Source organism: Pan paniscus, chromosome 4, assembly GCF_029289425.2.
Source record: "Pan paniscus chromosome 4, NHGRI_mPanPan1-v2.0_pri, whole genome shotgun sequence".
Classification (NCBI taxonomy): domain Eukaryota; kingdom Metazoa; phylum Chordata; class Mammalia; order Primates; family Hominidae; genus Pan; species Pan paniscus.
In genome coordinates, this window is record NC_073253.2 from 134,553,842 (window position 1) to 134,568,371 (window position 14,530).

The following is a 14,530-nucleotide window of genomic DNA, read 5'->3' on the forward strand; positions in this document are numbered from 1 at the left end:
ATACTCCAGCCCGGGCAAGAGAGCCAGACTCCGTCTCAAAAAAAAAAAAAAGGAATAATGGTAATTAAAATGTGTTATCAACTGCTTAGTAGAACATGTAAATAGTGGTCTATTCTGCTAGACTCCTGAGCTCCATGAGAGCAGAGACCTTTTATTTTGTTTTATTTTGTTTACTATTATGTACTGGCAAGTGCCTAGTATACAATAGTAATAAATAGTCTCTCAAATATTAGTTGGCTGCTGAATATCAAATGGTTGACCTCAAAGGTGTGAATTCCATAATTCCATTTTGTCGTCTTTTAGGACTTTTACCTTTGTCAAGCTTAATTTTCTCATCAAAAGAAATTTCAAGAAAAATAATGTCATTGATGGCAGGACTCCTCATATTCACATAATATATTTTAATGGATTTTGTGGCGTCAAAATATATGTCCCCAATCTTTTCTTGCTTTTTCCTCTACTCAAAATTGGAAAAGGTCCTCATTATAATCTCAAATCCATACTCTATTCTGGCATTGAAAGTTTCATTACAGGGCTGGGAGAGGAGGCTCACGCCTGTAATCCTACCACTTTGGGAGGCCAAGGCGGGTGGATCACCTGAGGTCAGGAGTTCGAGACCAGCCTGGCCAATGTGGCAAAACCCCATCTCTACTAAAAGTACAAAAATTAGCTGGACATGTTGGCGCGCACCTGTAATCCCAGCTACTCGGAAGGCTGAGGCAGGAGTATCGCCTGAACCCGGTGGGCGGAGGTTGCCGTGAGCCAAGATTGCGCCATTGCACATTAGCCTGGGCAACAAGAGCAAAACTCCGTCTCTAAAAAAAAAAAAAGTTTCATCATTAAGCTGTACCAAACTTGTCACTTAGACCTTTCAAAGTCTCACCAGCAATTCTTGCTTTGAAAGGCCCCATTCTTTACCATTCCTGATGCACACCCACTCCCACACCCAAATGTGAATACAGCTTTTTACCCATGCCTGCTCACAAACAGGCCCACTTTGAGGTCAAACTCCTTGTCAATCTCCATCAAACCAAGATCCTAAGGGCTGGAAGTTTGTCTTTTCCATCATTGTAGAATGTCCTTCATGAAATAGGCATTTGATGAGTGAAATCTTGCATTAATTTTGGTGGCCGGGCATGGTGGCTTACACCTCCAATCCCAGACTTTGGGAGGCCAAGGCAGCCAGATCACATAAGCCCAGGAGTTCGACACCAGCCTAGGCAACATAATGAAACCCCGTCTCTACAAAAAATACCAAAAAAAAATTAGCTGGGTTTGGCGGCGCGCTTTTGTAGTCCCAGGTACTCGGAGGCTGAGGTGGAGGAACACTTGAGCCCAGGAAATCAAGGCTACAGTGAGCCAAGATGGCACTACTGCACTCCAGCCTGGGAAACACGAGACCCTGTCTCAAAAAACAAACAAACCAACAAACAAAAACCAAACTTTTTTTCCTTTGTGTCTTTTTGCTGATAAGCCCCTAAGCACCTGTTATATTTCTTTTGAATCTCCCACATCATCACTAAGTTCCTCAATAAATAATTACTTCATTGAAAAAGTTTGACTTTCTCTGCACGATCACCAGATGGCATTAGAACCTTATGCAAACATGGGTAGGTGTGTATCTGAACTGAGATTTGATAAGCAGTCATGTTTCTGTCTGCCAAAGGACCAGAGGCTGTTGTTTCATCTAATAGTTGAGAACAAGATCAGTTGGAATCAGACTTGCAGAGCAGAAAGCAGATCAGCTTTTGAGTGGAAGACTCAAGAGTCACTGAAAAGTAAGATTCCCTCCAAAAAAATTTTGTCTTTCCAAAGCTAGCTACATGGTGGGTTTAAACATCATCTCTTTTTTTTTTTGAGACGGAGTCTCACCCTGTCGCCCAGGCTGGAGTGCAGTGGCGCAATCTCAGCTCACTGCAAGCTCCGCCTCCTGGGTTCACGCCATTCTCCTGCCTCAACCTCCCGAGTAGCTGGGACTACAGGTGCCTGCCACCACACGCCCAGCTAATTTTTTTTGTATTTTTAGTAGAGACAGGGTTTCACCATGTCAGAAAGGATGGTCTCGATCTGACCTTGTGATCCACCCGCCTCAACCTCCCAAAGTGCTGGGATTACAGGCATGAGCCACCACGCCCGGCCACACCCAGCTAATTTTTGGATTTTTAGTAGAGACATGGTTTCACCATGTTGGCCAGGTTGGTCTTGAACTCCTGACCTTGTGATTTGCCCGTCTCAGCCTCCCAAAGTGCTAGGATTACAGGCGTGAGCCACCACACCCGGCCAACATCATGAGGGAAGCCCCAGCCCTTGATGAATCCTACCAAATTCCTTTTCCAAGCCTGTCAAATGATTGGCCTCAAAGATGTGAATCACATTTTGTAAGCTTTGCTCAAACCTTTGAAAAACAGAACATAACATACAGATGTAAGATTGCAGTTCCACTTTCACAATGGCTATTTAAACATTTTCCTTGCCTGGGCGTGGTGGCACACACCTGTAAGTCCCAGTACTTGGGAGGCTGAGGAAGGAGGATAGCTTATAGCCCAGGAATTAGAGGTTACAGTGAGCCACAATCAAGCTACTGCACTCCATCCTGGGTGAGAGAGCAAGACCCCATCTCTAAATATATACCCTGTCTCTAAATTTATAAATATGATAAAAAATACATAAATATATAAATTTCCTTCTTGCAGCTCCAGCTCTCAACAGAAGACTTTCTCACAGAGTAAATTGATATTAGCTGACTATAATGTCCATGTCTTCCTTCTACCAATCTAATGAAATTTCAGCACTGTCTGCTCCATACCTCCTGTTACTGTAAAGGAAATTATCTTTCTTCCCTATCCTTTCAGGAACCTCTATTATGGATTATCCCATCTCCTTGTCTTTCCTACAATTCCTTCATTAAGATATCCTTACTGCCAATTCGTTGTGCTGAAGTCCCTCACGTAGTAAAACAAAAAAACCTTAATCCTGCTTTCTCTCCTCTAGTCTCTTCATAGCCAAAATTTTCTGCATTGAGTACTTTTTGTCTTCCTTCTTCCCATATTCAGCCTTTCCAGTCTATTTCACGCTTCAGTGGAAGCAACTCTCAATGTTACCTGATATCCATGTTGCTAAATCTTGTAGATGTCATTGGTCTTCATCTTGACCTCTTGGTAGCATTTGACCCTGTTGATCACTTTGTCCTTGAAGTATTTTGTTGTTGTTTTCAAGGCAACACAATTTCCGTGCTTTCCTTCCTCTGCCTTCCCCTCATATATACATATATTTGCTTTTCTCCCCCTACCCCTGTCCACTAAGTTTCCTTTGCTATACTTGATTAAAGTTCCTCAAGGATTGGCGCTCAGGCCTCTTTTTTCACTGCATCCACTTAAGGTTCTTTTTTTTTTTTTGAGACAGAGTCTTGCTCTGTTGATAAGGCTGGAGTGCAGTGGTGTGATCATGGCTCACTGCAACCTCAGCCTCCCAAGTAGCTGGGATTACAGGCGAGCGCCACCACACCCAGCTAATTTTTTATATTTTTGGTAGAGATGGGGTTTCACCATGTTGGCCAGGCTGGTCTCGAACTCCTGACCTCAAACGATCTGCCTCCCAAAATTCTGTGATTACAGGCATGAGCCACCGCGCCTGGCCGCTCTTTTTTTTTTTTTTTTTTTTTTAACAGGGTCCTGCTCTGTTGCCTAGCTGGAATGCAGTGCCACCCCCTCCCAGGCTCAGTCGATCCTTCCACATCAGCCACCCCTGACCCTGTCTACCCCTGCCCCGGAGTAGCTGGGACTACAGGTGCGTATGCCACCACGCCCGGCTAATTTTTGTATTTTTTGTAGAGACATGGTTTCACCATGTTGCCTATGATGGTCTTGAACTTTCTGGCCTCAAGCGATCGGCCCACTTTAGCCTTCCGAAGTGCTGGGATTACAGGTGTGAACCACTGCGCCTGGCTTTAAGTTTATTTTTCAACTCCTGTTACTTCATTTACGGCATTAACTTGTAAATTTGTCACTAACTCACAATCTTTCCCTGGGCTCAAGACCCATATATACCACTCCTTACCTTAAAATTCATGTGTCCCCAACTGAACTTGTGTTGGATAGTATTAAATAGGACTTGTATTACCCAGTTTATCTTAGATTCTGCATTTGAATTTGTAACCCCAGGGAAATGGCCCTTTCCTACATCTCCAGCCCTTTTTAATGTCTATGCACAGGAGGCTGAGGCAGAAGGATTGCTTAAACCCGGGACGCAGAGGTTGCAGTGAGCCATGGTCACACCACTGCACTCCAGCCTGAGCAACAGAGCAAGACCCTGTCTCCAAAAATAAACAACACACCAAAAATTCTGCAGTTTCCCAAAGTCTACCTCAGAGTTTTCACACATTCTGATCCCTCTGCCTGGGGATGCTTTATTCCCTTCACCTAGTTAATTGCCTACTCGTCAGATATTAGCTCAAACCTCAGTTTCTCAGGAAAGCTTCTCATTCCCTCAGATTATTCACTCGTCTCAAATACATATTTATTGGTTTAATGTCTGCATAAAGTGTAAGCTCCATGAGGGCAGTGCCTTTGTCTCCTTTCCTGCTCTTTGGCTGAGGCCTAATATATTGACACAGTAGGTACTCAAGAAATATTTCTTGTATCACTGACTAAATTAGATTGAGATAAAGTAATATTGTGAATCAGTGGCTTACTACTTATTTTGTAGATAAAACAATTTACCCTGTCTTGAGATGATAACTTCATTTTTTTTTGAAACGGAGTTTTGCTTTTGTTGCCCAGGCTGGCGTGCAATGGCGCGACCTTGGCTCACCGCAACCTCCGCCTCCCGGGTTCAAGCGATTCTCCTGCCTCAGCCTCTCGAGTAGCTGGGATTACTGGTATGCACCACCATGCCCGGTTAATTTTTGTATTTCGAGTAGAGACGGGGTTTCTCCATGTTGGTCAGGCTAGTCTCGAACTCCCGACCTCAAGTGATCCACCTGCCTCGGGTTTCCAAAGTGCTGGGATTACAGGCATGAGTCACCGCGCCTGGCCAAGTAACTTCATTTTTATGGCTATGCCATTTCAGGTAGTGCTTCGTTGAGGCATCAAGACTCCACTGACCAGCTTTTTCACTTTATTGAATTACATAACCTTTTTTTTTTTTTTTTTTTTTTGAGACAGTGTCTGACTCTGTAGCCCAGGCTGGAGTGTGCAGTGGTGCACTAGGCTCGCGGCAACCTCCGCCTCCGGCTCAAACGATCCTCAGCCCCGTCCTCCGTACCAGGTGAGTAGCTGGGACCACAGGCGTACACCACCACGCCCAGCTAACTTTGTGTTATTATTATTATTTTAGTAGAGACGGGGTTTCGCCACGATGCCCAGGCTGGTCTGGAACTCTTGAACTCAAGTGATCCACCCGCCAAGGCCTCCAAAAGTGGTGGGATTACAGGCGAGATCTACCGTGCCTCAAATCACATAACCTTTTAATGTCTCAGTTTTGTGATCTACCAAATGGTATCCCACAGTAGCCGCCTCTCAAGGTTATTGTAGGGTTATGTGTAAACTGCTTATTGCATTGCCCACCTTATAGAAAGCACTCCATATTATAATCATTAACTGTGCTGGAAAATTCCCAACTCTCCAGATGCGGAGTTCTGCAAGGATGGTTGGGGAGAGAGTTGCAGCCAGATTAGGTCTCCAAACAATTTACTTCAGCCTCTGAAGGCCGGAGCTCAAATCCCGCCAACCCAGGTACCTAACCAGTACCTCAGTCTCAAGAGTGTATTGCATTCAGTCAAATTCACCAAAAGGCGGCGGTGGTCTTTAGGAAGGAAAAGGCTTGCGGTCCTCCGCCTCAACGACCCTCCTGCACAGAATTCCTGATTTTAAAAACCAGCTGGCCACTTTGGGAGGCCGAGGCGGGCGGATCACAAGGTCAGGAGATCGAGAGCATCCTGGCTAACACGGTGAAACCCCCGCCTCTATTAAAAATGCAAAAAGAAATTAGCCAGGCGTCGTGGCGGGCGCCTGTAGTCCCAGCTACTCTGGAGGCTGAGGCAGGAGAATGGCGTGAACCCGGGAGGCGGAGTTTGCAGTGAGCCGAGATCGCGCCACTGCACTCCAGCCTGGGTGACAGAGTGAGACTCCGTCTCAAAACAAAAAACAAAACAAAAAACAAAACAAAAAAAAAAAACAGCTGGCTGGGCGTGTAGGCTCACGCCCTTAATCCAATGCTGAGAGGCGGAGGCGGGAGCACTGCTTGAGTCAAGGAGTTCCAGACCAGCCTAGGCAAAATAACGAGACAGCATCTCTACGGAAAAAATAAAAATAAAAAAGTTAGCTGGCCACGGTGGTGCGAGCCTGTAGTCCCAGCTACTGGGGAGGCTGAGGTGGGAGGATCCCTTGAGGATAGGAGTTCGAGGCTGCAATGAGCCGTGATAACGCCAGCGCACTCCAACCTGAGCAACACAGTTTATTTATGATAAATAAATAAACATACCTAAATAAAAACCAGCCAAAATGGTATCGTTTTCCCTTTGTGGCCCCAATATCTGGCGCTTTCTACCATTCCTTGGCAAACAGAACAACCAGAGAGCATAAAAGTCTGGTCTAAGCCAGGGACTCTCGCGAATCCCTTCTAACGCATACCCTATTTAAACTTTGTATTATGCTATTCAGGAGGTTGACAAACAGCTTTTTCGGGAATGGGACTCGAACTCGTAAGCCACGTCTGTTCCTCCATTTCCCGCCTCAGCTGGATGACGGAGAGGGATCTCCGGGATTAAAGAACAACGACCGCAGGCGAGGGCACGAGCGAGGTGCGCGCGCTGAGTAGGGGGAGGGGCCTGGCGCGCGCCGAACCAGATCGAGGGGGTGGGGGCGAGCTCTCTCGCGAGAGTGGGTTTGTTCTTGGGCTGCAGCCGCTGCCGCCGCTTCTCGCCAGCGCCGTTGCTGCGGGGGATTGTGGGAGTCTCCGCGTCCCGCTCGCTGGGAGAGAGGTACCTCTCCTTTTCCCTCTCCCTTTCCCTAAGGTAGGCGTGAAGCGGGTAAGAGTCGGGGTCGGGTGGCTGGGGGTTCTCCGTGTCCGCCGGGAGGGGACAACGACGGCGACAGGGGCTGCGGGGAGCCGGCGGCGCGCCTTTCTTGCTCGCTCCCGCTCTGCCTCCCTCCGCGTTGCGTATGTGAGCCGCCTGATCGGCGGCCGCCATGTTAGGAGCGCAGTGGCGGCGCAACCAGCCTTCTAGGGCGGCGGAGGTGAGCGGTCCGGGAGGGAAACACGCGGCCGGCCAAGGGCCCAGGGTGCGGCAGGAGATTTTGGGTGAAGAGGTGCGCTGACCGGCCGAGCTTCCTGCGCGTCCTGGGCTCGTTGTGGGCGGGGGCGGGACGACTAGCCCGTTACACGCGGGCCGCGGCGCTGAGGGGGAGGGAGGAGCTCGCTCGAGGCCTGAGGGACAGACTGTACACTGGGGGCTTGCCGTTTGAGGAGGATGGTTAAGATAGCTAAGTCCTTGGGTAGCGCCAGTGCCAAATAACCCGTTCGCCTTTTTTTCTCTGAAAATGTTCCCCCAAAATGGAGGATTTCGCAGACTCTGAAGAGCCTGCTTGTTTGAGCAGCGTTTCTTTCTTTTCCCGGTGTCTCGGCCTTCACGCCGCTCCTTGCCCATCTCCTCAGAGCGCCCCCTAAGACTCCCGGCCTACACGCGCGCGCGCGCGGCGTTAGCTGGACATCAGAAACAATTCCTCCCCGCCCCCCATCGCGTAAAAATGGCCGAAAAATGAAGCGTTAACGCTTGTTTTTCGTACTGCGTCGTGGAACAAGCCGCCTGCAGTACAGTGCGAGGCGGGTGATTTGCACTTGTTTAGTCAAGTCACCTCACATCCTTTTTCTCTTTATCAAAATAGTATTAGTCCAGGTTCCTCCAGAGAGGATCGTGTGGTGTAGGACCTTCCGGTTTCCAGACAAAGGGTTTTGGAGTACCGTGGTGTAGTCGCCGCATCGTTCTTTGCATTTCGAGCTCTGTGCCATGTTCTGTGTTTGGCATTTACCGTGGATGAATATCCCCTAGGTGTTTATCCTGCTCTGTGGCCCTGTTCTGTGGAATATTCCTATTGGATCAGTTACAGTTTTTTAGTCAGATATTTCTAGAACGGTTATGGTGGTTCTGAAATGGCTAGTCTTTCGGGCGCGCTGGAATAATGTGAAGAATGGTTGATTTCGTAGGTAGGGGTCACGAGATTTTGTATTGGTACTGCGTTCTGTGTTTTAAACCTTGGCTTAAGATTTCTGAATAGTCGGTAAAATACATTTTTCTCCCAGGGAAATCTAAACAGTTTATGCGGACAAAAATGATGTTTCAGGCTATTTTAATAAATGTTTAAAATTTCCCTTTAAAAACATTTCTTTACTAATGGCTCAGTCATCTACGCAGTCTATCGACGTTTTTCACAGTATTGTTTTAAAAATCAAGAAAGGCTTGACATTTTCGTTGCAAAAACGCTCTGGATGATGCCTTTTCCACTTAAATAGAATGTTTTTGCAAACTCGAAATTAAACAACATTAAAATACTGCATGAAGTTTCTTGGTTATGTAAGATTTGGAAAAGATCATTTAGCCAGATGTGTGTTGAAGTGCTTTAAATTTGTATTTCTTCCTTTGCACTTAACAGTGTATACTTAGAACATTACTTTGTACTTTACCCAGAGAAGTTTCGCTTTATCATCTTTATATATTTTTCAGCCGTGTACAGCTTTTATATCACATTTTGAACTAACTTGGAAGGATTTAACTACCCTTGATCTGTGCATTTGTTTTAGTCTTTAAACATACTAATTTTTTTACTAATGCTTTTAGAGTTTGTAAACGCTAATATTACAAGTCAGTTAATGGTTTTTACTGAGGAGTGCAACGGTGGTGTCGTATTTTAGGAGCATCACGTAGTTCAAATCCCTAATTTTATAGAAGAGAAGGTTAAAGCCCAGATAGGTCGTGACCAGTTGCAAATAGTAGCAGTGCTGTCAGTGTGGTCTACAGAGGTCTTGGATCTTTTTTTTTCTCTGAAACAGGATCGCTCTGTTGCCCAGACTGGAGTGCAGTGGTATGATCAGTGGCTCACGGCTCACAGCAGCCTTGACCTCCCAGGCTTAAGTAATCCTCCCACCTCAGCCTCCTGGGTAGCTGAGATCACAGGCGCGCGCCACCACACCAAGCTAATTTTTTGATAGTCTGTAGAGACGTGTTCTCACAATGTGGCCCAGGCTGGTGTCGAACTCTCGGAGCTCTTAGATGTTGATTCAGACTCCTTCATAGTATAATAGGCTTAAAATGGAAAGACTGTGCGTACAGGAATTTATCCTAAGGAAGTAGTGTGTCAGATTTGCGTATATAAATTTAATATCAGTTATTAAGAATTTTTTAAAAAATATTCAAGTTTTGGGAATCTGCTAATTCTGTTGTGAAAGTGGAAATCTATACAGCCACTTAAAACAGTATCGTAGGTGAAGAGTATGATGGGAAAATGGTAACGGTATACAGTTTTAACTGGAAAGGAAAATGTTGTAAAACTGCTAATGTCGTTTGATTGTTTTTTAAACGACAATGTAAACATGAAAATAGAGATATACCCCAAAATGTTTGCTCAGATGTTGGCATTGTTTCCTCCCTGATGTTTTTCTGAATTTACCACGAGAAATAACATCAACTTTAGTAATGAGAGAAAAAAATGAAAAACATATTTTGTAAATACTGTAACTGCTTAAAATATTAGAGTCTTCTGTATTAAGCGAAATTGGCATAGACATAAACTAGCTGCTTCAAGTCAAGTGAAAAGTACTGAGAAGTGACAGAAAGTAGTGCTTGTTTAACATTTTGGATATTGGGTATAAGCAAACACAGGAATCAGAATATTCTTAGGCAAAAATGTTAAAATCATTATTATTGGAAATAGTACTAATTAGCTTACAATATGAATTGCAGCCAAAGAATTGAATAATGGTTAGATGTTCTTAGAACATCTTTTTGTTAGGGATACTTGATTTTATATATCTCCTTTAGTTAGAATTACAGTACAGCTATCCCACACTTCTGGCAACAGGTTCTGAAAGTGGATGATTGCGGCCAGTGGCCCGTGATCCCAGCACATTAGGAGGCCAAGGCGGGCGGATCATCTGAGGTAAAGAGTTCTGAGACCAGCTTGCCCAACATGGCGAAACCCCATTTCTACTAAAAATTACAAAAATTAGCCGAGAGTGGTGGCAGGCACCTGTAATGTAATCCCAGCTACTTGGGAGGGTGAGGGAGGAGAAATCACTTGAACCCAGGAGGCGGAGGTAGCAGTTAGCCGAGGTGGCGCCACTGCATTCCAGCCTGGGCAACAGAGCGGGACTCCATCCCAAAAAAAAGTAAAGTGGATGATTGACTTAACATTTGGGATGGACAGTGCTAAGTTTGTTGGGATGGATTGGAAGGGTTATAGGCTGGGAGTGTAGTTTTGCCATTTTCTGTATATGTGGTTGGTTATTCTAAGGCACAACGCTGTCCAGGAAATAAAGTGCTGTAATTTATAATTATTAGCTATGTAGCAAACCTTTCTCATTGGATCATTAGGATTAAGGGCTCTGAAGTTCTTGATAAAAGTTTATGTGTAGAAAATTTAATGGATAATTAAAAGTAAAACAAAACAAGCCTATGGGTTGAGTTTTAGATATGTACCTTTAAAGGGGTTTTATGCATAATTTTAAAAATTAAGTATAAGTGTTAGGTTTTAACGCATTTCTATTATAATCCTATTTGTAATACAGTAAAAGTTACATGATAAAGTGTTGTTATCTGGCCTAACCTGAATATAATTTATTACTGTGGCACTTCTGTGTGGATGGAGTGCGGAGTGCCTTTGATGTGATGTATAATTTTCCAGTTGTACATCAAGCCCTAATGTTCTCTGTATAGATAAAGCTCAAGGCTCTTTGGAAGTGGGAAAAAAAAAGTGAAGTAGTAATGAAAGCTTAGGTTTGAAAAAATTTTAAAGCTATTCCAAAATTTAAAGTATGCTTGCTCCCCACCCACCAAACCTTAAAAACATCTTATCTGACATTCTCTTTAATGTGGTTCAGGCAGAAACAGGTTAGTAGGAAAACAAGAGGGGAGCGTGCCTGTGGAGCAGGAGAGAGTAGTTTGCAGATGGGTAAGAAAAGTAAAAGCAGAGTGCCTATGGTAAATGTCTTAGTGGGCCAGCAGTAAATGCAGCAAGTATGGAAAGTAATCATTTAATTAATATTAGGGAGCAGTATTATCTGCATTTACTTCATGAAGATGCATAACTTTCAGATCTTTTAGGATGATGTGTTTGGTTTTTTTCCTCCTTTGTGAGGATTATTAGGATATTAACCGTCCCTCTTTGGTATAGTAACACACAGGAACCTATACCATATGTGAAAATTAAAAGTCAATTATTTGAGCACCCAACTTAGGCAGTAGTTGGGGAAAGAATAATGTCAAAGAAATACAAACATTTGGCTGGGTGCAGTGATTCACACCTGTAATCCCAGCACTTTGGGGGCTGAGGTGGGCAGATCACTTCAGGCCAGGAGTTCGAGACCAACCTGGGCAACATACGGAAAACCTCGTCTCTACTAAAAATACAAAAATTAGCGGGTCGTGATGGCGCGTTCCTGTAATTCCAGCTGTTGGAGACGCTGAAGCCGAATTGCTTGAACCTGGGAGGTGGAGGTTGCAGTGAGGTGAGATCGTGCCACTGCACTCCAGGCTGGTGACAGAGCAAGACTGTCTCAAAAAGAAAAGAAACACAAACATTTGAACTCCAAATATTCTTTGCGTGTAGAAAAATCTAATGGATAATTAAAACTAGAGCAGAGAGAAAAGCCTAGGAGTTGAGAGATTTTTAGATATGTGACTGAAAAGATTGGAAAAGGCTATCAGTTTTAATGCTTGTGTCTGTCTTTGTGTGGGCCATGGTATTTTGGAAGAGCACCATGGAGGAGGAAGTTTTGCAGTTTTGCACCAAGAGACACCAAGAAACAGCGTTGTTCTTGGTAATGGCAAGAAATTGAAAACAACTTAAATGTTCATCATCTGCAGAATAGATAAGTACATGTGCATACATAATGATACCTATATTGCAGTGAAAATGTAGGTTTAACTCACAATTGTGGATAAATCAGTTTTTAAAAGCAAGTCAGAACAGTACATTTTAAGTCAATTTGCATGAAGTTCAGAAATGCAAAAATAACACTTTTTAAGGGTACATACATTAAGTAGTCAAACTTAAAAACAAGGGGAGTCGTTGGAAATTGCTATGTAGATTTATTTCCAAAGTCTCGTTAATGTTTTGTTTCGTATTTTTATATACACTGGTTTGTATAATACATTGAATGATTAAAAGGGGATGCTGGGCCTTGAGAAAATTAACTGGTATTACATGAAATGACAGAGGGATGCATCCCAGCTAATAATTTTATTTACACAAGCATTGAGTAGTTTCTGTAAATGGAATAGTAAGCAGACGTTTCTATAAGGTGTTTGGTTATGGTTGGGGAAAAGGTTTAGAGAAGTAGAATGGAACCAATATATGAAAGGCAGTGAAAATTATACATGAGGCAGGGCACAGTGGTTCATGTCTATAACCTCAGCACTTTGGGAGGCTGAGGGAGGAGGATCACTTGAACCCAGGAGTTCATGACCAGTTCATGACCAGCTCATGCAACGTAGTGAGACCTTGTCTCTACTAAAAATGTTAAAAATTAGTCGGGTATAGTGGTGCATGCCTGTGGTCCCTGCTGAGACCAAGGAGCATCACTTGAGCCCAAGAGATTGAGTCTGCAATGAGCCAAGATTGTGCCACTGCACTGGGCAACAGAGGAAGACCCTGTCTTGAAAAAGGAAATCGTAGTGTGGATTTCATGTGGTAAGTGGTAGGGAGTAGTAGGTTTTTGAGCCAGGAGAGTGTGAAATGAGTGATGTTTCAGGTTGTTTATGTTGAAAGATGATGAGGTGTGAGCTTTGATGCCAGGAGGCTAGCTAAAAAGCAGGAGGACTAAGATTATGGCAGAGAGAATAGAAAGGTAAGATCTATGGCCATACCACCCTAAACGCACCTGATTTCGTCTGATCTTGGAAGTTAAGCAGTGTTGGGCCTGGTTAGTGCTTGGATGGGAAACAGGTTAAGGATGCAGGGTGAAGGGTGATTTAAACACAGGTTGGCAATACAGAATGAAGAAGGAAAATGTTTAATTTTTCCACTTTTACTAGAATTACTGCAATATAGATAGTGTATTGTTCTTTAGCTTGTCTGTTGAAAGTTACTACCAGTTGGCTCACACCTGTAATCCCAGCACTTTGGGAGGCCAAGGTGGGTGAATCACAAGGTCAGGAGTTCGAGACCAGTCTGGCCAACATGGTGAAACCTTGTCTCTACTAAAAAATACAGAAAATTTGCCAGGTGTGGTGGTGTGCGCCTGTAACCCCAGCTACTCCAGAGGCTGAGGCAGGAGAATCACGGGAACCCGAGAGGCGGAGGTTGCAGTGAGCCAAGATCACACCATTGCACTCCAGCCCTGGCAACTGTGCGAGACTCTGTCTCAAAAACAAAAGTTACTACCAGTCTTTAAGTCTGTTTTTGAAAGCTGATTCCTGGTGACCAGTATGACATTAAAGTTGACACATGAAAGAGACTATGGTGCAGATAAAAAGTTTATAAGCTCTTTATTCGTTTGTCTTTGGATCTCAGTCCTTTTGCCTCTAAAAGTTTTTCTCATCTAAAAAAGAAAAATAGATTTTACCTTCTTAGGTTTATGAGGATCAGATTATACCAAATGAGATGATTACTACGGTGCTGTGTGTCAGACACTATTTTAGATGTTTTATTTAGACTAATTTATTAAGTCTTTTTGAGTCAGAGTCTCACTCTGTCGCCCAGGCTGCAGTGGCTCACTGCAACCTCTGCCTCCAGGGTTCAAGTGATTCTTCTGCCTCAGCCTCCCCAGTAGCTGGGATTACAGGCACATGCCACCACACCTGGCTGATTTTTGGTGTTTTTTGTTTTGAGACAGAGTTTTGCTCTTGTTGCCCAGGCTGGAGTGCAATGGCATGATCTCAGCTCACTGCAACCTCTGTCTTCTGGGTTCAAGTGATTCTCCTGCCTCAGCCTCCCGAGTAGCTGGGATTACAGGCGCCTGCCACCACACCTGTCTCTTTTTTGTATTTTTGGGTAGAGACAGGTTTTTCCCATGTTGGCCAAGCTGGTCTCGAACTTGTGGCCTTAAGTGATTCTCCCACCTCAGCTTCCCAAAGTGCTGGGATTACAGCCATGAGCCACTGTGCCTGGCCTAATTTATCGAGTCTTTATGGTCTTATGAAGTAGGTATTATTTTTATTTCCCACCACCCTTTTTGGCTCAAGGTCACACAGCTGTTTGTAATAGAACCAGGATTCACACGAAGGCTTTTGGGCCCCCAAAATTCAGTATGTATGAAATAGTTGTAGAAATGTTTATGGAAGTCAAGAGAATAGGGCTCTTAGGGATACAGAATGGAG

The 14,530-nt window shown here is 44.2% G+C and overlaps 1 protein-coding gene across 14 annotated transcripts in view; it reads left to right on the forward strand.

Annotated features, from left to right (window-relative positions):
• Positions 1–6,775: 6,775 nt before the first annotated feature.
• The window catches only part of MATR3 (matrin 3), a 37,771-nt gene continuing 30,016 nt past the window's right edge, over positions 6,776–14,530 (forward strand). For 3 of the 14 annotated variants that reach the window (XM_008954576.3, XM_003829210.5, XM_055113000.2), the window contains exon 1: positions 6,816–7,012. Coding sequence is in view for 4 of the 14 variants with exons in the window: in XM_008954581.6 (XP_008952829.1) it covers positions 7,188–7,307 (120 nt within the window). In the remaining 10 variants the exon portion in view is untranslated. Of the gene's footprint in view, positions 7,308–14,530 lie in introns of all 14 variants that reach the window. The other 11 variants (XM_008954581.6, XM_055112999.2, XM_055113003.2 and 8 more) reach the window with 10 other exon arrangements.